We start from the raw sequence: 27855 nt of genomic DNA, 5'->3' as shown, positions 1-27855 counted from the left end.
ACAACCCTTAAAGGGTGCTTTCAGCGAAGTGGAAGAGGCGCGGTAAGATAGATTTCGTGGTTCTTCGCACACTAAAAATAGAGGATGTTTTCGGACGATGTTAGAGAGGGAACGGTAATACCGTATAGAACACAATGTTTGCGGGCAACGCCCACTTATACTCGCTCCGGCTTTTACTGCCGGGCAGTAAAGTACGAAAATTACGATCCGCGCTTGTCACTGCTTCGGGCATCGAGGAACTCTCCAAGAGACCTGCTGCTCTCGCGCCTTTCTCTTCGTCTCTCTCTTCCTTCTCCTGTTTTTTCCGTGTCATAACGCTTCGCGCGTGGATATTAGACGTTGTTAGATGGAAAATGCATGATGCATACGAGCAAAAGCGCAATGCGATTCGATCGCGTATAAAAAGATTGTACAACGCTCAGTAATGGACGAGGCAGTAAAAGCTTTCGCAGAATGTATGTATATAGAATCATCATTGATGGTATTTTTTTCATGAGATATGAAAGAAATCTCGACACATAAATTCACATATAAAATGACACATGTAAATTTGAATAATTTTCAAGAAGTATATCTAGCGATAAATTTTAATAAGAGGTAATAATAATAATAATAATGAAAAAAGATTTAAACAATTGCAGAACAAAAATTTTGATTGGCGAATTCTCGCGCAATAATAATGGAATATATAGCTCCTGTATCTTTTTAAATGTATTATATTATTTCTCGCGCTCGGGGAATACTCTGTATTAACCGTGACAAGTATTCAAGCCGTCATTAACAGACATATAGAGGATGGAAAGAAAAAGGAATGCGAATAATCCCGATCGATAGTCACGGAATCTATACAAAACTATATACGCGAGAGCGGGAGAAAGTTCTCGCGAGAGATGCAAGCGCAATTACAGCGTGAGTGATAAAAGTGCCACTTAGCACTATAATCTACGAATATTTTTTACGTCCTTTTGATTTGACAGAGAAACGAGAAATCAAAATGCCACTTTGCGCCACAATTTATCCATTCGTTTCCAGCCGGGCTGGCATTATTCCCTTTTTCTCCTGCGTATAAGACTACTCGAGTTACGAGCGCTTCTCTCTCTCTCTCTCTCTCATAATGTGTGGGAAACAATTTTTGACACCGTGTGCGATATCGCGAATTCGAGGCAACAAAATACAGTATTTCTTTCGTTTATTTCATTTATTGACATAATATCTCTGATTATACATTTTACTGCAACTCTTTCAAAATCTCCTTTATCAATTTTTTGAGACAAAATAAATTTTAATTTGTTATATATAATATTATTGGCTTAAATCACTTTGGAACATACTAATTTTGTTATAAATAATTTTAAAACAAAATTAGCTAAAAGAAAAATTTATAGCATATGTAATAATAAATCAGTTGTTTTCTATCTATATCTGTAAAATGCAAAACACCTCGTTTAAGCGCACTTCACTATCGATCAGAATCAATCCTTTTACCAAAAGCCAAAAACCGGACGCAATTTTTAAAGCGTGCACCTTCGTGCGGCGAATCATCCGCTTTAGGAAAGACCCTGGCGAAGCCAGGAGAAAACAACGTTGGCGGATAGACCGCCGACGCGGTCTTCTCGTCGTCTAATTGAATGGCATTTTATTTAGCACAGTTCCCCGCACTCTGGATAGCCGCCATTTACCTCAATTACGTAATTCACCGTACACAACCGGCCGCGCAGCAGCTATCCACCATAGGCACCGCATGGGTGATGGCGCAGCCGATGGTGGTGGTGGTGGTGCGGTGATGGTGGTGGCGGTCGACTGATGACACGTGTTTGCGCTACTGCCGCCATGCAATTAGCCTCCAATGTAATTTCGCGCCTGTAAGAGCGTGCCACGCTCTTTTGGCCTAGTGCCGTTCCCGCGGGCGCATCGGTAGTATAGGTATAGGTACACCGGTATTACGGGAAGTGATTTCATCCAGGATACGTAAGAAAATTCGAGTCCCGTATGCCAGTTTTCGTGCCCGGCGCACTTTTTCATATCGCATATATGTATATTAGCGCGCGCAACGAGGTGTTTTGCAATTCAAAAATTGAGAGAGAGAGAGAAAAGTAATTTTCTAGATTAACACATTTCGTTGTAAATATTTCTTATATTTATATCAAGCTTGAAAAAAAAATTGAGTCTTATAAATCCGTGGAAAAGTGAATATATATGTGTAGAGGAAAACAATTTTAACATTTATATATCATGCGTTTCTTTATAGCCTAACATATTATTTCATGAGATAGAATTTTCTCTTAGAATTTACCCTGAAAATCATGGTAATCATGGGACAATATGATATGGCAAGAATTTTATGAGAATTTCTCTGATTAATATTTATTACAATAAAAAATAATACTATCTATTACAATAAAATATAAAATATATTTGATTAATTTTACTAAAAGTATAGTAAAATTTACTAAAAGTATGGTAAAATTATTTTTAAAATTCTTTCCATACCATATTATCCCACGATTATCATGACTTTCAGGGTAAATTCTAAGAGAAAATTCTCTCTGCGTATATTATTATGGTGGGATAGCTTTCATGTGAACGTACAATTGTGCAACAAACCTATAGATATTTCAAATTTGATCATAAAATTCCACTATATCTAAAACACTGTTATCATGTAACATAAAATAGAATTCTGCAGTTTTATTTTTCCTATATCTAAAATTTTATTATATATTATTATATAATAAAATTTTAGATATAGGAATTATATTATATAGATTATATTATATATTATTAATTATTAAAAATAATAATAATTAATAATATATTATATAATAAAATAAAGTCTCACAAATATATATGCATTACTTGAAGTATCGAAAAAAAGTTCACGCCACCTTTAATATTCTTATAAACAATTATTTATCGCCGGGAAAATTGTGTAATTAATATTACGTTCTCTCTTCAACGTATCGAAAATGAGCGCTCGCGTAATTAAAGCATCGAGTTCGTACACTGACGAAACGTGACGCAATGTTAATAGATGGGATATTATCTAGCGACTAATATCATTGTAGACGATATCCACGCTCAAGACAGTAATTGTGCACGCTCTGACTGATTAAGTATAATTATAATCCAGAAAGAAATGTCTCTAGGTCACTGTGCTAGGATGACAATCAACCAGTTCCTGTTTCAACTGTTCCGCGTCACATGTATTTCTAAAGTTTTGTCGAAATTTCAGTTTTATTTCACATATATGTCACGGAAAACATTTTTATTTGATTAATTAATTATAAACAAAAAAATTTGTATTTAAAATATTAATAATAAAATTAGGAGAATGAGAGAAATAGTTATAAATTTTTTAATTTAAATTAATAATATAGACTTCAAAATCAGATTTAATTTATACGCACACTTACACAACATAGTTTTATATATAAAATCTAAAGCGCGAGATATATTAACGTAAGAGAAAGAATGTTTACAATAAAAACCGACCCAAGTACGTCAACTGTCATAAGAATGGTACGCTTTTTACTCGTTTGTCATCAATCATTCATAAAAAAACTATAGGCGACGTATAATGAAATGTCACTTATTTTAATCACGAAAAGATTTAACTGAATTAATTATACTGGTACGTGTTACACGGTATTGATAGTCAATGTGCATAAGTAAGGTCGGGACCCGCCAGCAAGATTTAATCTATCTTCACCCGATTACACATTCATAGATACTATCGGGAAAGAATCTATCTCATTACAAAATGCACTGCGTACTGAAGTTTTATGCTCTTGCTATCGCTGCATATATTTACGACGGCAAATTGTCCGATAAAAATTCAATCACAAGATTAATATGACGCGAGACAAATAATTTTTCGTAATGATCGGTATACGAGTAGTTACTCTTATATTTAGTTTGTTTAAAGTTTTCATCGTGTATTTTTATGTTGCTACACAAATTTTATTTTTTATTTAATTATTTTTTATTTAATTATCTATAAGTAAAATCGCGCAATATAAAAGTAAATTTTCAGTTGTTGAATCACTTAGAAATTAAGAATATAGAATATATTACAATAATATTTTCTTTTTGATTTATATTCGGATGTAAATCATAGCGTCAATCGACAAAGTGTTTTTTATTGAAGTGCATCGCGTAATTATTGCGTATTATTTGTGTCGCGAATCTTTGAGATTTAATTAACAAAAATCACATTATTGAAATTGTCAGTTTCATTATCGATACAACTGCAATATGCATATGATAATAAAAGGAAAGAAAAAATATCGAGCCATTTGTATGACAATTTTATTCTTTATGTTCACCGGCGATCTATGAAATTAAAAATATTCTCTTTGTTTTTAACATAAATGCAACAATGTTCGCACGATCGACTGATAGTATAAATACAATAAAACTTACATAACTCTTTGTTAATGATTATTCTGGAATTCGAAAGAAATAAATCATGTAGCAGCTCAATAGACACAAATTGCGAGCTATCTGGACATTAATATTGCGCATGATTTATTTTGATTTTTAATATGTGTTAATTCAATATATGTTTCATATTTCATTTATCATTACGTACATTGTCATTTTCATTAAATAATTAGAAATATAAAGTGATACACAGTTCTTAGAAATAAATATTTTTTACAAGGTACGCAACTAATTATTGAGCTATTTGAAATTCAAATTGATACAAGAATATAAAAAATAATATGCATGTCGGCACTTTGATATCTGTGCTGCTTATGCTTATTGATTGCGGGATAACTACATTATAAATTTAAAATGAGCCAACAAAGTTGCTAGTCGGATATAATAAATAAAATGTGTAATGCTTTTATTACATTTTTATTCCACCGTATTATTCATCGAAGAGAATACATAAAAAATCTAGCTTATAAATTATGAGAAACTAGAAACGAGATTCGGAATATTAAGAAAATCGGATAAAATTATTTGAAAAATAAATACTAAACGCGTTTATTAAAATACTATGTTTACTAACAATAAGTCTCTCAAATCATAAGGCAAGACTATGAATGAGCCAAGGAATGTAAACATTGTTTGTTTATGTTATTGATCTATTAGATACAAGGTCGTTTACTAATAAAGTGGATACTGCGTACAACATAGCTTCTTTCAGTTTGTTGTCTATCATTGAGCCCCAAGAAGAGACGTAAATAAAAATCGAAACTAAATCTAATAATACGGAAATCAACTTAGTAAAAATATAAGATAAAAGTAGGATGTGCATTGTAATGATTTTCTAGCACGTGTGTATCAAATGACTCGTGTTGACTCTATCTCATTGTTATTAGAATTTATTTCAAGAAAACAAGCTCAAAAATTATGATTTATATAGCATAAACTCCGTATTTTTGCATTTCAGAAGATCATCAACGAAGAACTAATCCCCGTCTAAGCTGAACTCAAACTCTCGACGATTGAGACGTCAAGGTAGTCAACAATTGGAATGTCACTCGTCTCTCGCGTCTGATAGCGCGCGATTTAGTCAATGAACGAATGAAACAAGCTCGAAAGAGAGAATAACAGATGACACGATTCTGCGACGCGCGAAGATCTATGTAGCTCGATCAGACGATCTAGTCTCTCTCTAGTCTATCTCTCCGACGATATCAGCCCGAAACGAACGAACGAACGAACGAACGAACGAAGGAAGGAAGGAAGGAACGGACTTCCCCGGGCAGGCAGGTATACAGAACATCAGCGCGCATCGTCGGTCGCCCCGAGGGCGACCAGGTAGACGTAGGCGCGGTTGTTCTTCAGCGACACCCATGTGGATACCATAATGGCCTCCGCAACTCCAATCGCCGTCGCAGAGTTTATATGCGTTTGGTGGGGAACGGTTCGACCCGCCAATCGCAGACCGGCCTGGCACCCTTCACAGACTTCGCCTTGAATAGCGCCGCTGTGGCGACTCTCGGAAACGGTGAACCAGGCTCCGGGGAGCGGCTCGGGCTTCATTATGTATCATTATACCGGTCCGCGTCGCGCGGTGTGCACTGCAGTTACTGGAACCAGGCGCGCGTGTGTGCTCTTCTCTCCTCTTCTATACGCCCTGGTCATCTTCGTCGTCTTCTTCTTCTCTCATCTTCTTCGTCCAGTCGTGTATACGTGCGCGTATACGTCGAGCGTGCACGATACCCTCATCGGGCAAGTGTAATCGTGGCGCGACGCGCGTAAAAGGCACACCGTCGCCGAGGAGGTGAGCGGGCGCGCGCGCGTGTCCTCGCCTTGGTACGCAATTAAATCGGCCGCGAGTGTGTTGGGATAACGAAGCGACTTGGAATAGAATTGATCGGTCCAGGTGGAATTGATTGGTCCTCGGTTATTCGGCCGTCCGTCGCGCGGATGTGTTCGCGGACTAGCTGACGCGGCGGAGGTGCATTCGGGACTGTGTTGAAGTGATTGTTCGAGTGACGTTCGCGACTCTTGTATACTACACGTTGTATAATCGCGAGTGCGAGGGACTCCGATATGCCGACGGCCTGGTCACGGCCCGGTCGTGACGCATCTCCGTTTAGAAGCCGAGCGACGATGAGCTGACGCACGGCGACCGGACAGTAGCATCGACTCTTCCGGACTCTCCTCTCTTTATCTGGCTTGGTTAATAGTGTTCCCGCGAAGAGAGTACGCGTGTGAAGTGGACGAGTGTGACAAGTGGTAGGTCCGCGCTGATAAACAAGACCGTCCGAGCGACGGGCGAGTGTGACGGCTCACGTATAACGTAGACTGCTCCGAGATACAGCTCCAGAAGTGAATATTCTTGATACAACAGAGTGAGAGAAAGGAACGAAGCGTCGTGATAGTGCGAACGACGATAGTACTTGACGAAAGTAATTCAGAACAATATTCGAACACGGTGATACCATTTCTACTTGTCAGGGTGAATTTCCCCAATCAGCTGATAGGTATCCTAGGTCGCTGCCCGACGGCTAGCTAACTCGCGATCCAATGTCGGCTCGGCGCCTGGTCTACTCCGACACATAGTACAACATCGTCCAAGATATAAGTCCAAGGCCACTCGTCACGTAGACTGAGAGAGAGAGAGAGAGAGAGAGAGAGAGAGAGAGAGAGAGAGAGAGAGAGAGAGAGAGAGAGAGAGAGAGAGAGAGAGAGAGAGAGAGAGAGAGAGAGAGAGAGTGGCCCCAAGATTCGGGCCCCGTACGGAGGGCGCGCGGCGGCGACGACGTCGTCGGCGAGTCTAGCGAAGATCGTGGGCTGTGGCGGCGGCATCGACGTCGTGTTTAAGGTGGAGCGTCCGGGCAGCACGACGACGCTCAACTTCACGGATCTGGGGAGCCCATTCGGGGCGGGCGACCCCTGTCCGTCGAGTACCCCGACCCCGAATAGCATGTCGGGCGGCGGCGGACCGACCGGCGGCAGCGGCGGCGGAGGCGGCGGCAGCGGCGCCGCCGGCACCGGGGGCGCTAATTCCGACATGGAGCAGCATCTTCATCACGCGGGCCTGGGCTCGGTGACGCCCGGGCCGCCCGGCGGCAACGGCGGCGACAGCACGACCTCCAGCACGCCTGTCTCCCAGAGCGGCAAGTCCGCCTTCATCGAGCTCCAGCACAATAACCTCTACAATCCGGCGAGTCTGCGAAGCGGTTACCCGGGCGGGCACAACGTACCCGGCGCGCATCAGTTCTCGCACCAGGTCGGCTCGCTGGCGGCCCATCAGGGCTCCGGGCCAGGCAGCGGGAATCAGCAACACGCGGACGCGGGCTTCCCCAGTCCTAGATCTGCGCTGGCCGGATATCCGTTCGCGCCCATGCACCAGCACAACGCATACGGATATCACCTGGGATCGTACGCCCCCCAGTGCCCCTCGCCGCCCAAGGACGGTGAGTACCCCAACTGTATGTATTCGCAGCCTTTTTACATTTTCTATTCTTAGAATTTTAAGTCTAGTTGATTAGATCATCGTAGATGAGTCTCTCTGTTCCGTGTTTCGATCATCGGACATCATCTTCATGCTTCGTGTCGATAGTAAAATCGTGATAAATAATATGATGACCTAGTGAAATTAATTTTGTTGGTCCTCGTCGGGTGAATTTTGCAGTGAAGTTTTCGCGAGCCGCGAGAGAGTGCAAAGTATCGTCATGGAACGGAGATATCATCGAAGGGCTCAAGGCGAAAGTGCTTATATATATATATATACGTAATTGACGTGGCGCGTCGCAAAATTGATGACGCTACGAGAATTTCTCTCGCTAATTATGATCGTAGTAAACAAATTCGCTTTCAATTCAACGAGCCATAATCTGACACAAGTCTTACAACGTCGTTTTTCGAGAGAAGATTAAAGATTCGGAATCGTAAACGCGTTCGAATATCCTCTCTCACCTTGGGCCCTATACTTTAGATATAGACAGATAGATGAAGAGATAATTTTTTTTCGAAATCGTCCATCACCGGTGCGCTAATAACTGACTTCGAGTCTCGCGAATATCGTGCCAGCGTTCTAACATTTGTCAAGAATGATAAGGTCACCTTGACACGAAGCAGAAATATAAGACGGCGACAGGCGTTTCCGGTGGGTCACCTGTATCCCGCGAGCGCGTTTTATTATATTACGACTTTATTGTATGGCCCCGGGTCTTTTATTGCCCCCACTTTTCCCCCCGCTTGCTGGTGAACGTCTTAATCCGCGTTAGCGAATTTCCAAGCGCGACAATAAATGTGGAACGCTCGTGTCTTCGCGACGTAAACGCAATCAGTTGCCGTTCCGCCGTGTTTTGCCCGACGTAAAAAAGAAACCGGCTGCGTTTATATCGCGATTTGCTCTCTCTCTCTCCTTCTAGGTTCTCGCGATTCGCGTTTTCCGCCAGCCCAGTTTTACAACGTCGATTCACTCGCCCACGTCGTCATCTTCTTCCGCATGCGACACTCTAGAAAGTTTACTTTATATGTATATACCGATACATCGTTAGCCTCTCATAATCTGTATCTCCACTCTATACAAGAGACATTATAAACTCTGAAAACAAACTCTCAAAGAAATCGAAAGTTTTTCTCTTTCTCTATAAAAACAAACTCTAGAAAAACCCCAAGAAATCGTAAAAGTTTTTGTAGGTAAACAACGGGCATCTGTATATTAAAAACATAGATACATTCAACTTTTTCTTTTTCTCGTTTCAATGTATTTCATTTTTAAGCTCGTACGATGTTTTCCATGAATGAGATAGTTAATTTATAAACCGATACAGTTTTACTCTCTTAGGACGTAATTTAAACGAAGATTCTCGGGATAAAAATAAAGGTAGAGAAAACGGGGCACGAGAGAAAAAAAAAAACTTAGCAGGTAGTAGTAGCTGGTCGACGCCCCAGCTATGTCACAGCACAATGAAATGGAATAAGATATATGACTAAGAATCTTCGAAGGTCTAAAAAGTCCCGCAAAGCGGCTAACGAACGAGACAAAAAGATTCGGGACCCAAAAACGGGAGCAGTTCACGGGACTAAGAGCTCTCTCGCTCTTATAGATGTAGGTTTCCCTCATCCGATCATCTCGTTTCTTCTTCTCTCTCGGCTTTTATCATCTCTCGGAATCGCATTAGCGCGATTTTTGTCTCGCGCGCGAAATCACAAGTCAGCTAATTGCGATTATTATCGGATTCGCCCCTGCTTTGTTGCGGATCGCGGAATCGCTCGAGACATCACGAGATGACATTACGCTATACAATAAATATATTGTTATTGGAATTGGAAAGGAAAAAAAACTGGTTTTTTCGAGATAATCGCTCAAGATTTTTAGCGCGCGAATGAAAAAATAACGACAGAAGAGAAGAGAAGTTACACAAATAACACGATTAATTGAGATTGCTCACGTCACGGTCAGATGTTACAAGCTGCCTTATCATATTTCATAGAAATTTTCCTTCTTATCCACAGTTCTCTATCTCACACGGTGTGGTCTAAACATGTACTCTATTGTACACATCCGCATCGCGTGATCGAGATAACTTATTTCGCCCGAGAAAGTCCGCGTGCTGTAGAGACTCCCATGGACTTGCATAGCGACATTCGCGCGCGCACGGTTTTCTTGGTCGATTGCATTTTCAAATATAGTCCGGGTTATCGTCTGGAAATATTCCGCCGCAGCCGCGGCAACATTCGGCGAATAATTTATCGGGATGTACATGCATACGTACGCGCGATGTGTAGAGCAACGAGGAAACTCCGTCGGCTTAGCTAGGCAAAGCTTAGCTCGCGCAGACGATGAGAGAGAGAGAGAGAGAAAGAGAGAGAGAGAGAGAAAGAGTCCGGGGTGACAGTTCGCTTCTACCCCTCCGTTCGCGCCCCATGAATTCGTAACGACCCCCGCCTGTGTGTATGTATATGTATATATGTGTTCACCATCGCGGGCATGTGGCAATCTCCCTGAAAGTCCGTGCACTTCTGCGTAATCCACTACTGCGGTAGCGAGTGCACTTCTCCCGCTCGGCAATTTTCGTGGTCTGCGCCTCTCTCGCGAAAATTGCCGGTGAGCTTCTTCTTCCCCCCGAGAAAGGGTTGAAAACGCGGCGCGCGGGAAAAACTTTTTCCTCCACCGAGGAAGGGAGGGGGAGGAATCAGCGAGCCGACGATTCCCGCGTTTCCCAGAGGGTTGAATTCTCACGCACGAGGGAAACGTTGCGCGTCTCGCCTTTAAATTACCGGTCATTTTCCTTTCGCAACTTGTGTGCGCCTGCGCGGGCTCGCTTTTATTAAATAAATCGTACGGAAACGAAACGCATTATATTCCGAGTCGCGTCGTAGAAATGTTTATTGAAGGGCTGTTCGCGTAACTCTTCGGTATTTCTGCGCGGGGGAAGAAAAAAGAAATTTCTCGAATAGTTACGTTAATACCGTCGCAATGTTTCAAGGTACAAGACTCTACTTCAAACTTGTCGCATTTCTCCGACAGGCATTATGAAGAGTGCATATAATGCGACGATCATTGCCGAATGTCATAAATATTGTGGCCATCCGTTAACAAGGTTAATCGCGTCGATTGTAATCGATAAAATCACAATCGCGATCCGTCTAATTGCTAACGAGCACGCCAAACTATTTGTGCATCAGACAATAAAAGCGAGTCTGTCACTTGTCACATCCGAACGCGAAAAGGTGACGCAATAATTGCGGAAAGTTTGCGTATTTTTACATTGCGTAATTATATGCGCATTGAATTCATGCAATTAGTCATGATATTTATTTTTAACATTACAATTTGCCATTAATTGTAAAAAATTTAATCGAAAAATAGCTGCGTAAATATTAAAATCGTTTTTTTTTTCGAATAAAAATAGAGAATTCTTACCATATGCATTAATTAATCGACATAGCTGACAATTGTTGTCTTTCTATTTTTATATTTATTTTCGATAAAAGAATCGTTGTGTGTTTAAGAGATTTATTTCAATTTGTCTCACGATATTTAATGATCGCGTCTCGAATTTCGGAGCTAAATATAATAAATATAAGAATCTTTGATGGATAATAATAATCGTTCGATTTCCTCACGATTCAATATAGAAAAATCGCCTTTGCGAGATACTCGCGAACACATCTCGCGTCTTGTTATAATGGACCCGGATTTTCTGAGAACTCCTAATCTCTCTCTCTCTCTCTTTCTCTCTCGTTCCTAGAAAGGCACGTTCGATCGCTCGTAGCTTCCGCGAATTCAATATGTGTGCACGGATAATAGCTGAATCAAAATATACGATACTTTTGACACTTTTACGTAACTTGTGGTCGAAGCGTCGGGAACCATCGATTAAGGTGTGAAGATAATCGTTTATCCACGTGTCCAAACTGTCATCGAACTTCTTATCGCGTACACGTGCATTATGTCTCAATTTACCAACTCATACAACCTTATTTCGTAGATTTTAGTTACACAAGTTCGCGACTGTCATAACATCAGTGTACTTGTGAGCCTTTTCTTGCAAGTCAATTTATCGAAAGCGCATTTGGCGACATTATCGCGGTACTTTTTAGATTTCAAAATTTTAATGAAATTGTCCGATATTACACGAGCGGAAAATCGCGAGAGTGTAAAAGAAAAAAGAATCGTTGATGCATATGTCGTTACATGTTGTCCTTCCCTCGAACTAACGTAGTTGAACCTGGAATCCAATTAGCGAGTGCTTCTCTCGGTATCAGACGAGGCGCCCGTCGGTATCTCGCATCAGTCACCTTTCCTGACGTCTGACTGCCGCCCGGACTTGATCCGAAACGGTCGAAAGACAATGCTTACCCGGGCCCGAATGATGGATTAGGTATTAAATGATTGTTTTCATAAGGATTAGGTAGAGGTATATCCTGACCTGGGAAGCCGACCTGGCTTCTTTGAAAGCCCGCCGAACCGCGCTCGGATCTTACGAATTTGTACGGAAGTCGTGTTTTCTCCAGAGACATCTCCCAGATATCATAGCTATTAATTGTTTGCTCGGATTATTAAAATAACTAATATTGAAATATTAAAAAATTTGAATGAATAAATATATTAAATATTATATCATATCATATTAAATATTAAATATTATATCATATCATATTAAATATTAAATATATATTGTAAAAATGCTCAAATGATGTATATTTTAGCGCACGTATATTATTGCTGATAATATATATAATAATTAGAAAATCTTTTTGACAGGGATAAACACGAATGTAAAATAATAAAATAGCCTAGTCACAAAATAACGCAATAAAACAATCTGATAAAATAATTTACTCAAAAATTTCGAGTTACTCCGATTTGATAATATTCGATTAGTTACTAGAATTTCTCAGCACGTCTGCGAAAAATTTACCTAGTTGAGACTGGAATACAAGAAGTAAACTCGAGATGCTTTTTCATCATTTGTTGCGCGCAACTGTGGTAGCGAGATGTAGAAATACAAGATGTCGGTTCAACAGCGACAATGTTAGACAGGTTGCGTTAAGTCCAGCCTAGGGCAGTGACGGACACCTTGTAATTTCAAGTTCTTTGGATTGAGAGCCGCGCGCCTACCGTGTGATTATCAACGTCGCATTAATCGCTTCGGCGGGCTTATTATCATACGTTCGGTTGGGTTTGATTATGTGACTTCTAAAAGAACCTTCAGCGATGCTAGGCGGCTGAATACTGCCGCGGCGCAAAGTAACACTTTGCGGCAGTTTCTGCCACTGCCGAGCACTTTGCATACGCCTCGGTGTTAACAACCATCGTCTATCCTCTCTCTATATCACACCCTCCTCGCAACTCTCGGGGAACAAGAGAGAGAGAGAGAGAGAGAGAGAGAAAAATGCATCCATAAAACAGCACCTTGGTCTTTTCACGCGTGCAGGGATACTCTCTCTCCGCCCCGGTCGACATCGCGTCGCCTTGACTGGCTGTAATTAACAACGGGAGCTCGTAATCCCTGCTAACGCCTCTATAAAATTTATTGCCCACGTTACGTGACGCTGATACATCGCGCGACAATAATAATAACCGGTACACCATGATAGAAAAAATATTGATGAGAGCGTTGATCGATTGTAAAATGTTCTATCTCGATAGAAACATTTCATTAAGTATATAGTTATATTTTTCTCTGTTTTTTTGTCTGACAGTTTTTTTTAATTATGCGATTTTAGCTACATTTCAATTATTTCAACAAGAAGTTAAATAATTTTAAGTACGTATAAAAATGAATTAGACATGAAAATAATTAAAAATATCTAAAAAAATTTTTTAATTGATTTTAATTGCATGTTAATTATGCCAACGAGATGTTAAGTCTTATGTATAAATATAAAATTGAATGAAAAATAAAAAGTGAATAATTTGTATGAGCATGAAAATAATTTAAAATGCATTTTAAGCATGAATGATTGAATAAAAAGTATGTTTATTCATAAGAAGAAAAAAATATTAAAATATTCGCAATTCGATCTACTTTTTGTCATACCCTCGCGTCATCAAAGATTTGAAGATTATACCGATATTAAAGATAAGATTGCACCCGGTATCACCTTGAAATTGCAACGGGGAAGATAAACACGAGCGTAAACACGCGATTGCATCGCATCGTGGCGTAATGTAATCTCGCGGAAACTTTATGGGGGATCATTATTGTCTCTTTTCAAAGTCTCTCTTCCTGTTGGCTCTTCATCGATCCGCATCTCGTCGATCCCCTCTCGCTCATCTCCGAGGTGACACGCTCATACATATATAAATCACGTAGAATCACGTAGAATAGCTTCGAGCTAAATCACCCTAATTAATAATCGTGTTAATCTTCGCTCTATTTTGCAGTCTCTAGCTCTTTCTAGGGTTCCTATACAGAGAAATTTTTAGAATTTACCCTGAAAATCATGGTAATCGTGAGACAATATGGTATGGAATTTTATGAGAATTTCTGTGATTAATATTTATCACAATAAAAATAATATCTATTGCAATAAAATATAAAATATGTTTGATTAATTTTACTATGTATAGTTTAGTAAAATTAATCTCATAAAATTCTTTCCATACCATATTGTCCATGATTACCATGATTTTCAGGGTAAATTCTAAGAGAAAATTCTCTCACAAGTAAAGGTACCCAACTGTCACTCACGGATTTTAATGAAACTTTGCACACTTGTAAAACTATGCAAAATAATAGACACCTATTTTTTTTTATGTGCGGAGAAGCGATTTTAAGGGCAGAAACAACTCCTTGTATATATGGGGTGGTTTTCAAGTTATAAATACATTCTTGACAATTTTTTTGAAAACTAAGGTATTATGGGGTTTGCGGGGTCGCAGAATTCGAATCTGTCATTATAATTTAAAAATACAAAATGGCTGATTAAATATAACGCCCATACTTTGTGAGTACTTTGTGGCGAAAATCATATTTTTTTTTATTTGTAGTATTATTGGTCGACAATTTTTAAATTCATGTACCTTTTAAAGGTACATGAAGTGTCTTGTTAAACAAGTTATTTGGAATTAATATTTATTAAATTTAACAGTGCATACAATAATAGTTTCTTCAATAACAATTAGTATATTGAATTTAATTCATTAATTGTTTCTTTTGTTTTATTCCTACTACTAGTGGTATAGTCTGCCCTTAAAATCGCTTCTCCGCACATAAAAAAAAATACGTGTCTATTATTTTGCATAGTTTAACAAGTGTGCAAAGTTTCATTAAAATCCATGAGTGACAGTTGGGTACCTTTCCTTGTCAGTGTACAATCAGAGTCTGGACAACTGACAGTTTTAGCAAAATTCTACGAAAGAGAGAGAAATACACGTCATCTCACTCTAACTTAATGCATGCAGAATTTTGCCAAAACTATCAGACTCGGATTATAGGGACTCTAGGTCTTTTCTCTTCCGCTCGCGCTGAAAATCGGTCGGACAAAACGCGCCTATCGTCGTGGTATAAAAAATGTCCGTGGCTGATGTTCCTCTCTCTCCTGGGAAGGGACGCGCGCGATGAAAACACGCAACATCATAATCGCGATATAAAAATAATGAAACAGATTCCGCGCGAGATAGGACGCTGGCACGATGCGCGGATGAGCCTCTATCGAGGCCTCTACGCTACTTCATTGCATCGCTTTAAAAGATTGATATATGGCTCGGTAATTAATTATCGCGCCCGTTAACGCACCGCGGGGCTTTTTCTCTTTCTCTCATCTGTTGTAGCGCGCGATGCAAGAGGGCACCGCGCATTTTCTGCACTGCGCTAATTATCTCAAATTCGTTGTATGCGAATTGAATAATGCATTTATTTTATCAGATAATTGCGCGCGGCTTGCGTCGAATAAAATATATTCCGCTCGCGTTTATGCTATTGTGTTTCCCTTTCCTTCTGCTTTTCGGGAAAGAAAAAAACGGCGCGTCACTTCCGTTAATTTCGAGACTCTTCGGTAAACGCCTTTTACTTTTTACACGCATTCCCGTACGAGAGTCTTTCAATCAGAAAAATTACTTGTAATTAGATCGTCTCGCGCAAGATTAATTTTTCTCGCACGGGCAGATTCATTAAATGATACAAATTCTTAACTGGAAGGTATCAATAATTAAAATTTTTTTTTATTATTTACAGCATTTTTCTCCACTTTCTCGCATTATGGTATTTTTGTAATCTTTTTTTTATCGAAAACTCATGTTGTTAAAATAATCAATATAGGTTTGAGTTTAATTTTATTTTTAGTTCGTACACGAGCGGTGACGGGGATTCTGAAAGTTGATGTTAGGGTGGTGCATGTTCGCAGACCTCTCGCCATTAGGTGATAAAGGCGGAAGCCTCGTCGACGAGCTGGGCGGCGGCGGCGGCGGTTCCCTCAGGAACGGCAAGGGCAAGAAGATGAGGAAACCGAGGACGATTTACAGCAGCCTGCAATTGCAGCAGCTCAACAGGCGGTTCCAGAGAACGCAGTACCTCGCGCTACCGGAAAGAGCGGAGCTCGCGGCCAGCCTCGGACTCACGCAAACACAGGTCAGTCTCTACATATAGGCATATTAAATAGATTTAGAGCGCAAACTTCCCACGACGCGACGCGACGATAAATAGTTATTCTTATCTCGCGCTTTTTCATTATCTAGCCTCCACGTGCGCTAAAATGGCGCCGTTTAGTTTAGTACACAAGACGGTAATAATATAATTGATTACGGAATACATTACTTTTATTTTATTTTAATAATTGATAAAAAGTACTTGGAGAATTGATTATTATAATTATGTATTTGAATACTTATTTTTCATAATAATTATTATGGAAGATTATGGGATAAATCAGTTTTATTTCATTTTAAACTTGATAGAAAGTATTCGGAAAATTAATTACAATTATTCGAATATATATTTTTATATATTTTGATAATGATAATTATTGAAGATTACGGAATAAATTATTTTCATTTTATTTTACACTTAAAAAGTACTTGGAAAATTAATTATTCCAACATTAGTTTTTATTATCGTTACGCGATAGCGAAAATTATTAAGATGTGATACGTCTTTCGTGACAGTGAAATTTTCTCAGAAGTCTTAATTTATATACACATATCGTATCGGCAATACGTTTCCACCAATGATAAAATATCCGGAACATTATATTTCCGCGAAACAGGTTTTCTACTCTAGAGATATCAGGAAACGTTGTCGAAATTGCGTAAACGAGTCAATTCTATTGGTTACAACAGCAAACACACATTGTATCGAAGCCGTTGTTGTCTGACCAATTACTCTCGCGTCTACTCGCGATACTCTTCGCGATCGACGCGATGGATGGATCCGGTTATACATACTTTGGTAACGGGAGCCACCGATAAACGGCATCTGTCAGCATTATCGGCACAAATGACTTTAGTAAATCACCGATTCGCCACGCCCTGGACATTGGGGATAGGGTTGCAGGCCGGTCCAGTGTCCAGTGTATATATACTGAGGTAGGAAAAGAGAGAGAGAGACAAGTTTGTGCGAACTAACGAGCTGGCCATAAATTCTCTCTCGGCAATCGCGCGAGTTTTGCGCGCGAACTTTCCACATGGCAGGCAAGACTTTATATGCGCTTCGTCGCCCGGTTTCCGATTAACGATTTATTAGAGCCGAAGATCGAGCTACATAATCAGAGAGAAGTTAATTAGGTCCATTGTAGATTTCTCGTGACGTCTGACTGATTTATCGAACCCAAAATCTAAGAGGCTAATTAAAACATTCGGATCGACACTCGACAGTTTATCAGTTACTCAGTCTATTGATTATACCGAATTATATACACACAAGTGTCCTTTTTCATTATTCCTGTATCGAGTCGCAGTCTAATGAAATTACGAGTTTCCTCAACGCAAAATTATGCGTTTCATTGATCGATGCGAGACGAGCGTGGAGCAATTTTCGCGGTTGCTCTTTGTTGCGTTCAACCTCAACCCTCGAAGAAGTGTGTGCACAACGATCGTCGCGTATGGCGCAGCGCACATACATAACTGCGTATCACGCGCGTAATCACGGGATAACTGGCTGTCGTAGTTGTTTGATGTCGTTGCAGGGGGTCCCGGACCGGATAATTTCATTAGACGGAACACCGCGGGAGTTTGTTCTCCCCCCTCGCGAGCGAATGAGTCGAGCGCGACGCAACCTGATGAGCAATCGGCGTCAGGTTGTTTACTAAACACCGTCGTTCTCTTGCAATCAGCATTGTTTATCTTTAATTTATAATATACATATATATATATAATTTTTGGGGGGGACAATCATGTTGAATCGTCATAGGAATAAAATTTTTAGGGATTTTCCTTTTCTGGTGCTACCCTAAAAATTCACGCCCCCCAGATATCGTCTTAAACGTTCTTTTTCGCAAAATGGGTGGGATGACTTATATCTTTAGAAATATTCGACATCTCTCGCGTCGAGAGAAGAATCCTGCCGCGATCGGCGCGGCTCCTCAGCGTCAGGCACCGTGCATAATCCGTAATCGCCCAATCAAGGCGTTCGACCAAGCGCCTCTGCCTCTCTGCCTCTGCACTCTTCTTGGCCCTGCTACCGTCGCGCGCTAGCCTTCTTGTCATCGCCACCAACATGGCGCCTTCAGTCTTCAGTCAGTCAGTCTCTTCCATCTTCTCTCCTCTTTCCTCCGCGTTTCCTCTCCTGCCCCTCTCCTCTTTTGCGCCACGACAGCCACCACGTCGTCCCCCCGGCGATCTCTCCCCTCGCATTTCCCCACCGGCCTCTTCCCATTCTCTCCTTCTCCTCTTCCTCTTTTCCTTCGGCCTCAAATGATGGCCAAGAGGGAGAGAGAAAGAGAAACGCAGAAGAAGGGGTGAAGGGGGGGAGGCAGGAGCGAGATCGAGGTGAGGCCACGCATCTCTTTTTCTCCGGGGCTTCAATTTGAGGACGTGGTAGCGTTCGTGCCGCCGGTGTATACGAGATACGCGAAGGGGCTGCGAAGGGGGTATCCGAAAGAGGCCAGAGAGAGATAGAGATGGGAGGGACGAGGTGGGAACAGGGAGTAGTATACTTGCTCACGCGAAGTACACACGGGCACACGATCTCGATGTGTATATGTTGGAGGGACGTGGACACCAACACGTCTGTCTGCGTTCCTGCCACGTACCTCTTGGGCGTGGTGCTTCCTTTTTCTTCCTCCTCGCCGCGACTAACGTGCCCGATCTCTCCTCATTGGCCCCGGGAATGCGAACACGTCGAAGCGAGATTCGAAAGTCGCGAGAGGGAAGCTCGCGAGAGTACACGACGTGAATTTCAAATTCGTCCCGTCTCGTCTGTCATCCCGTCTATCGGATGCGACGGGGGTTAAGCGCCTTCGTAGCTTTTGCAGCTTCGAGGGGGAAAAGCGGGGAGGACGAAAACTTGCGGGCGACTCATGACGCGAAATCAGAAGAGAATATCCATATTCTCATATATGTTAGCACTATAAGGATACGTCGGCGCTATTATACATTTTTCTTGCATAGGAAATTTGGAGCAAGAGTGAATTAAATTTCCCTAGAGATTTTCTGGTATAACCATCATATTTTTTTTTATTCAAAACGAAATTTATATACACATATTTTAGATTCCATCGTTGTTGCTGTGAAGCCTTTACATGAAGATTGCATTATCTAAATGCAGGATACGAATATACGGATTTGTAATGACAGATATCTCTTTTTGCGGTCGAAGCCTCTCCTTCATTAAATTTCCGAATAAACATAAATTATCGCGTCCAAGGTCCTCGGAAATCTAACTTCTGTCACGAGAGCACGTGGTACAGTTTCGCGGAAAAAGCATCGCGCACTGCATCACCGAAAACACTGCTCATGGCAGTAGATGAATGCGCGAGTAACTATTATTTATGTATGAATGCGCTTGCGTACACGAGTACTGTTCGCTACCATTCATCGTTATCTCGTACGTTGAAATATTTGTGCAAGAATCCATAGAAAAGAAAAAAAACTATTAATATAAAGACGAAAAAGAGCGAAAACAAAAAATAAATTATATAATATATAAATTAGAAAGACAGAGAGGAAAACTGTGACTAATTATTCCAATGTTCACACGTTAGTTAAATTTAAATTTATCGTGAGTCGATTTGAATCTGTTTGCATTTTTTTGTGATATACATATGTATATCTATATTTGTAATAATATTTTTTTAGAAGATGTAGTTAGAAAATGCTTTAGAAATACAAACAAATAGAAATTAACAGTGGATATTAATCATATATGTATAATTATTAATATATTTTAATCGTATATACATCAATATAAATCAATTAAAATATTTTTTATTTTATAGTTGAGAGTTAAAATAACACAAATAATATATAAACATTTACTTTCTACAGAATATCATTGATTGTTTTAATCGCAAAATGTAAAGTAGAAAAAATGCAATATGCGAAGATACATTGATCCGCGAACATCTTGCAATTTAATAGTTATGTCCAAGATTTTCTGAATTAAATAACCCGCGCGAGATATCGATCGATAATCAATAATAATCATAATGGGTCTATTCTTATAATTTAATAAAATAGAAAAATTGTCGCTCGGCAGATTCATTATAATTCGCGAACATAGTTTAACGATTGCGTCCCGAATTTTTTGAGCTAAATAATAATAATAATAATTAATCGGTATAGTTACAAGCATTTTTTTGAAAGTCAGTTTATTGAAGGCGCGTTTATATGTATATATAACAGCCACATCGGAATCATCGCCTTATCGGTTACCCGCGGCGTTTTCAGATTTCAAAACTATGACTCCTAACGGAGTTGTCTGATATTTTATGAGCAGGAGCGACGAACGGTGAAATTGTAAAGAGAAGAATATATTGGCTGATCCACGACGAATATATTCAGTGTGTTGACCAATCTTATAGTAGTGACAAAATAAATTGGCCATCGGCTTGTTGACGCGTCTGTGTCACCCAGTCTATTGCCCCTTCTTTCTCAAACGATTAAACGTAGTTGAAGATGGAATCCAATTAGCGCTTTTCTTGTATTATGCGCGATGTCTATCTTGTATCGGTCACTTAATTAATTTGATCGCCATCTAACTTAATCCGGAACGGTCGAAAGACAATGCTTATCTTGGAATGAAGTGATGAATTTGGCATTAAATGATTATTTTTAAACTGATTGTGTAGAGGTATACAGAAATCTGGACAACACATGTCGAATTACAAATGTTTATTAAAGCAATTAATGTTTTTTGCGTAAGAAGTAAATGTTTATACATCATTAATTTTTTTAATTCTCAGCTGTAAAATGACGTTTTAATTGACAATTGATATATTCATAGTAATTTATTAAAGCATTCTCTAACTGCATTTTTTTAAAACTACTTTGAAGAGATTTAAAAATCATTCATATATAAATAATTTATATAAACTTGCAAATGATTCAATTTTTCGAAAAAGAAGGAACAAACGAATAAAAATCACCAATAGATTAATATTAATATGTGTCAATTGTGAAACACAATTCACAAAAATATCAATTACTTTAACCGAATCACAAGATATTAATAATACATATTGCAAGCAGATTTATAAATCGATCTTTGATAGATTTCCGTAATTTGGATGAAACCAATTTTTAAATCGTCACATAAATAATTTCTAAAGACTAGAATAAAACACGCGAGATGAAAAGCGACGTTAGATTCGGAGAACCTTTACGTCGATCGCGTTCCATCTCAAGAGAGCGAAAGGGAGAAGCGGACTAGCTTAGATCATGTATTCTCAAGATCCTATCCGCTCTCTTGACCAGTTCTCCATATCTCCCTCCCTCTCTCTCTCGCTCCCGATTAAAATCATTACGCGGTTTTTCTCCCCTTTTCCGGCTACCGTCGTAATGCCGACTTGCGAAACTCTCCGTCGTCCTCGTCTTCGTGGCAAACGCCGATCCACCGATAATAACCGGCGGTTAGGTTGTGTCTCCGTTTTGTACGTGTATTTCCACCTCTTTCCCTCGTCCGCCTTTCCCGTGCATTTATCAGCGTCCATTTATCTGCCTATCACTGCGCTCGCTATATAGACACATATGTACATAGATACACGCACACACGCGCTGACGCGCCTCTGTAAGCCTTTCGTTTCGTTATCAGACCAGATGTTATCAGACGCCGGGGAACAATGAATCGGATAATTAATCACGGGAATATGGTGTATCGGATCACGAGGGTCACCGCCGGCCCTGCAATAAATCGTTCGGTTTATGAAAGTGTTATTTATTGAATAAAATGTACCGAATACCAGGCTCCCGAGCAATTTCTTATGCTTCATGAGAGTGACGCTGATTTTATATTTCTTGATGTTACTTCAAATTTTCTTCCATTTTCTATATTTTTGATCAAATCGAATATCGATGAATTCTGGTCGAAACTCTTTAGTTTCCCAATTCAAATTAGTTATAATCGTATATTTTAAAATTAACATATCTTTTATATTGCATTTCTAAAAAATAAGAAATATATTTTAGACTCTAATTGATATAAATTATTGAATAATTTTTAAATAAATTGACTTGTGTATAAAATGAATAAAATGCATGAAATATTAAAGTTTTTATGAGCAGAAAAAAAAGTTGCTTAGTAAGAGAGTTTATCGATGATCTATAGCAAAACTCTTTCGTGTCGTTATTAGAGCAGATAGGAGAAAGATAGCGGAATCAATTTCTCGTTGGGGAACAATGAATAGGATAATTGATGACTTGGTGTGCTAGGCCGTATAAATCATCGAAAAGGTATAGCTCTGATAGCGAAACAATGTTGCAAGGCAACATGTCTGCAAGTTCGAACGCGTTCTTCAGGATGCGTACACCATCATGGTTGATTCCTCAGGGGCTGCGATTCGTGTCTAGCTATAAATTAATTAGCTCCCTAATTAATTAACCGTTTTAATAAAGTAAGTGTCAACAAGTCTCGCGCGTAAATGCGAAATCATTGAAATCGCCTGGGAATTCAGGGAGTTCGCGCGGGAAAGAATCGATATGAGAGAGAGAGCAACTTCGTTATTTTAATGACTTTTCGGAACTTGGGAAAATTCGGCGAAACGCATAACACGTACTTCGTATCACCGCGTGTAAACTTTTTAATCGAGATTTCACGAACTTCGCCGAGAGGTCTGACTGCGCGTGTTTGACGCGACGTGAAGTCCGCCGTGAAAATCCCGACCGTTTTCGGTGAAGTTAATTAAAATACTTTTCTGTTTGCCTCTCGCATCTCTAAAGTTGCTTCGAAGCGGATGGACACATATATACACACACATATACAATAGAAAATATATTTATATAAAAATGATGACAAGAGTAAATAATAATTATTGATCAATTACAATCTATGTTCAATTAAAAAATTATCGATACACTGGAGAACCGTCTTTTTACTTGCTCGATCTCCGGAACGTATGAGAGAAAGTGTGCTATAGTTTTCCTCCTTTTATAGGCTCGTTAACGTTACTTTTTTACGTATATTTCGTTCAGCTATACTTATTGTTGGTTCCGACAGACCTTGGGTTAAAGAGAGCAATAAATCTATTTCTTCTCTCTCTCCTTTATATACATATCTCGTTCGCCCTCTCGATCTCTTCGTACTCTAACCGAGTAACCGGCATACATTGATCCCTTATCGCTTATCGCGATATCATCTCATCACGGCCGACTCGTGCATGTCAAGATAGGGGATGTGTCCATCGCCCGCGATCAGCTTCGGCTTCGTATATGTCGCGCTCACCCCCGGTCATTATCGGCATGTACGATGAAACGAATACAAGTTCGACCGACATGTCGCTATCGGTTTGTATCTGTCAATCGCTAGTCTACCGTCTGCAAATGAGAAAGTTTCGCGGCGCACGCGATCCTCTCGGCTCGCGATACAGCTTATTATGTATTCCGACGAGTCCTGCGTATGCGTGTTCACGTGTACGTCACGATTTTAACCGATTTCTTGGCGAATTTTCTCGCTTGGACCTTTTTCGCATGTGACGAACTCGTAACGGTATACTCACAAATATACTTCTAGATGTATTTGCGACAGTGGAAATTTTTTACGGTCGTATTGTATCGTTTTTAATAGAGTCTCTTCGACAGTTTCCTGTTTCGCGCGTCGTTTAAGATCTGCACGAATCGGCTTCGCCGATAGCAAACCGATGGAAACTTTCCCTCCGGTATCCGATGAAGCTTGTAACACGTCGTACGATTGACGTTTCCGTTGTTTAATAGAAACGTTGATGCTAGCATATATTGAGTATCTGCACTTATGCCCCGTACTTTCTTCTGTCATTAGATAGCTATATACGTGTGTATATCTGATTGCGACTCTTTGTATACCATTAGGAATAATACTATTCATATGCACGTGCAGTTAAATCTCGTTATAGTAAATTCATATTAAAAATTTCATATAAAAAATTGCACTAACTTTGCTTGAAGTTTTTGTAAGAATTTATTCAATTATACGCAATTCAGAGAACTTTATTACAAATATCCCAATTCGAGAAATTATTCTATGCGGAGGAATCGTCGAATTCTGATTCACGATGCAACAAGAAACCCTGTTTATCGACCCGTTTGATTGACCTGTTTTCCCGGAAAACGCGCGCATTAATATTTTGCGATTGCGTATCAAGAAACTTCTCTTTCGATGAAGTGTTTTGTCCCGGGAATTATCGACTTCGCGCGGTTACTGCATTTTTTGGCTCGTACATAATTAATTATAAGAAAAATGTTAATATTTTCAACCACATTCCTTAGATCGAGATCCGAGAATCCGGTGTCGCCAGTATTTTTTTTTTAATTTGTACGAAATTCCCGTGACTTATTTGCGCGTATTTATTCACATCTGACGCAAGTCTATATATCAGACTGATTTTCTTGCGCGATAATAATTAATAGCACAAATCTATCGCGACCGTATCGAATCGCGATTACGTCCACAACACGTGCGACGCAAAGAAATTTTATCCTTGGATTACGTCCAGTAATTTCTATTAAACGTGCGGCTACATTGGCGTGCCTTTGCTAAGCTCGACAGCAAGTTTTTGTAACTTTTATCATTTTCTGCGGTGAAAGAGAGAGAGAGAGAGAGAGAGAGAGAGACGACGAGGCTTATTGATTATTTTTCTAATCTACCGGAGACAATGGAGAAGCAAGTCACGATTATGCTCGACGAAAGGCTGCGTCAACCTGTCAACGCGCCGTTCATCGCGATGCTGGGATGAGCCTCTTTTGCCCTGCGCGCCATAACTTGTTGCTAGCAATTATGAGAGACATGATAAGATTGATATTTAAGAGTCGCAGAAATATAACTGATTAAAAAGCAGTCTTTCGTGACTAAAAGACTATTTCATTAGATATATATACGATGAAAAAAAAATTGTACATCCAAAGTTCAGATTTTAAAAATTCGATAAAAATGCACAAGTGCGCCGAGGAATGCTGTTTCAACTCGTGGAAATTTCATGTGACAACGGGATATTATCCGCCGTCGGAGAAAGGAAAGAAAACCGAGCGGAGTTCGTATATACCGGAAACTCGTCCCTTTTTTTCCTTCTCGCGACTTGTGTAGCGGCGTCTCATCTCTCTCGGCTCTGCCTCCTCGTGACGTTTCTCTTCTGTGCCGTGCAAAACGGAGGCTAATAATTATTTTCACGCACCGACTCGTGTACGTACTACGTACGTACATATGTACGTATCCACTTGTTCGTGGGACGATGGCGTGCATTCGCGATACCTCCCACGGAGCTTCGGATGCCAATAATTACACCGTTCGACGTTTGCAGGAACAACGCGCGGCGCGATTCCGTTACACGTGGACACGAAATGCGGACCGCGTGGAAAAAAAAAAAAAAAAAAAAAACAGTCGAAGGGTTTCTCTCACAGATCGTGATTTCTTCGACATGATTTCTTATTATTCGCGCACTTCGTGCCTCTTCGCGACATCGTGCTCTTTTCTGTCATCCGCTCTCTTCCACGAAACTGTGTAAGGATATATACGCGTAACGGATCGTTCTGCGTCTTAATGATACGTATTCTGTTGTGACACCTAACATTGCACGCATTTAAACGCGACAGTCACGACATTGCGCATAAAACAAATTATTAGTGGTGCGTATATAAAAATAAAAATGTCTTAAAAAATGGAAAGAAGAGAGAGGAAGAGAGATTCAAAGCATGTGTGTATAATTTTTAATAAGGGGTATTCAGACAATAATGTGCCCTATATATTTTTTTCTCAGAAACTATTCAACAGGTTTGAATACATAGATGTTTCTTCTTTACATATATTATTTTTTAACATTACACTTTTATAATCTTACGCCAGCACGATATCGCCCTCATCATTTTCTAAACCTTTTAAGTCCAAAAAATTGAATATCAGAAGCAATCTGTGCTATTCATCCTCTCGATCTGGCTCCTTCCGGAATTTATCTTTTTGGGCCACTTAAAGATGTAACTTAAAAATATCTCTGCCGTACAAGATTTGAGGGCGCGATTCAAGCAGTGAGGACAAAAGCTGATTCAATAAAGGTAAACATGCACTTGTATCGTGCTGACGTAAAGCTACGGAAGTTGATGAAGATTATGTTGAAAAATAATATATGTAAAGAGGAAACGTACATTGTGTATAAATTTCAAATCTGTTGAATAAATAATTTCTGAGAAAAAAATGCGAGACATTACTTTCTGAACAACCCTAATAATATAATATGTGAATGTCACGCATATCTTTTTCGTTGAATGTACAAAACTAAAGAGGAATTTTTAGAGTAGTTACTATAATATTTGAAACATTTGCGGCACACACAGCTGAGCGTAAGAAGGCTCGTCCTTGAGAGAGAATCACGCGTCGGCAAGTTCCTCGAGAAGAGAACCACGGCCGAGTGTAGAAGAATTCGCGCAAAACAGGCTCGAGGGGTTTTCGAGCGGCGGCAGCGCGGCCTTCCTGCCTCCCTCTCGTGCGAGGAATCCCTTCGCGGCGTAGAGAGAACCCTCTGCCCCGCCCCCTCCCCCGCGCGTCGAGAGATCTTTCAGGAAGATCACCGCCGGCGCACGCTGCGTTCGTTCGGCGCTGGCTCGCACCTGATTTCGCCGCGACCTGCATCGCGGATGATCCCCGGTAACGTCGTCGTTGAATATATCGTAAGGCCGCCAGAGAGAAAAAGGGAGAGAAAGAGTGGGTGGCGAGGAAGAAATAAAAGGGGGAGCAGCACCCTTCTGCTGGACGATATAGGGAGGGATCAGCTGTGCCGAGAGGCTTGCGAAGTACACCTATACACGCGTTCGCTCGGTCGCACGTACACATACACACACACGCATGCATTATTTCAATGTTGGCAGTAATGCCTGTTATTAAGCGATGATAATGATTGGTATTATCGCGGGTTGGGAGCAGGACTGGTAGCAGCGGATATAAATCATCGTTACTTCCTTCTCGCGCTGGCAGCGCCCGGCCTCGGCCTCAGCGCGCTCGGCTCACCTCTCCATGCCAAGAAGTTGTAAATAATCCGGCCGAGAGTCGCGTTGACGTTCGCACCCGCCGGGAGGCGATTCCGGAGTCTTCGCCAGGCGATTAGACCGTTCCGTTCCGACGACACGACCGGATCGGCCTGGTTGGCACGGTTTTCCAGGACGCGGGAGAGAGTACCATCGGCTCCCAGCGGAAGCCTCGCCGCGGCTTCCGCTCCGAAACACGCACGTCGTTATACCGGTCCGTACTTCATATATATATATATTGGTGAATAGTTTGACATGAAACGTTTGATATCACGATTGCGATTCCCTCTTCGTTTTCTTCCTCCTTCGTTTCTACCTCCGCGGTAGAGACTCGCCGGATCAACCGAGCGTAAGAA

At 40.4% G+C, this 27855-nt stretch overlaps 1 protein-coding gene across 3 annotated transcripts in view; it reads left to right on the top strand.

The window, feature by feature from the left end:
- The window catches only part of Dll (homeotic protein distal-less), a 108986-nt gene that overhangs the window by 14705 nt on the left and 66426 nt on the right, over positions 1 to 27855 (top strand). The window contains exons 5-6 of one of the 3 annotated variants that reach the window (XM_083044877.1): positions 5402 to 7880; positions 16255 to 16496. In XM_083044877.1, the coding sequence (XP_082901003.1) occupies positions 7388 to 7880; positions 16255 to 16496 (735 nt within the window). In that variant the 5' untranslated portion in view covers positions 5402 to 7387. Of the gene's footprint in view, positions 1 to 5401; positions 7896 to 16254; positions 16497 to 27855 lie in introns of all 3 variants that reach the window. The other 2 variants (XM_083044879.1, XM_083044878.1) reach the window with 2 other exon arrangements.

The sequence above is a fragment of the Prenolepis imparis genome, unplaced genomic scaffold (genome assembly GCF_030444845.1).
Source record: "Prenolepis imparis isolate NDT839.2.m4 unplaced genomic scaffold, iyPreImpa1.0 SCAF_8, whole genome shotgun sequence".
Lineage (NCBI taxonomy): Eukaryota > Metazoa > Arthropoda > Insecta > Hymenoptera > Formicidae > Prenolepis > Prenolepis imparis.
This window is presented reverse-complemented; position numbering and strand designations above follow the sequence as displayed.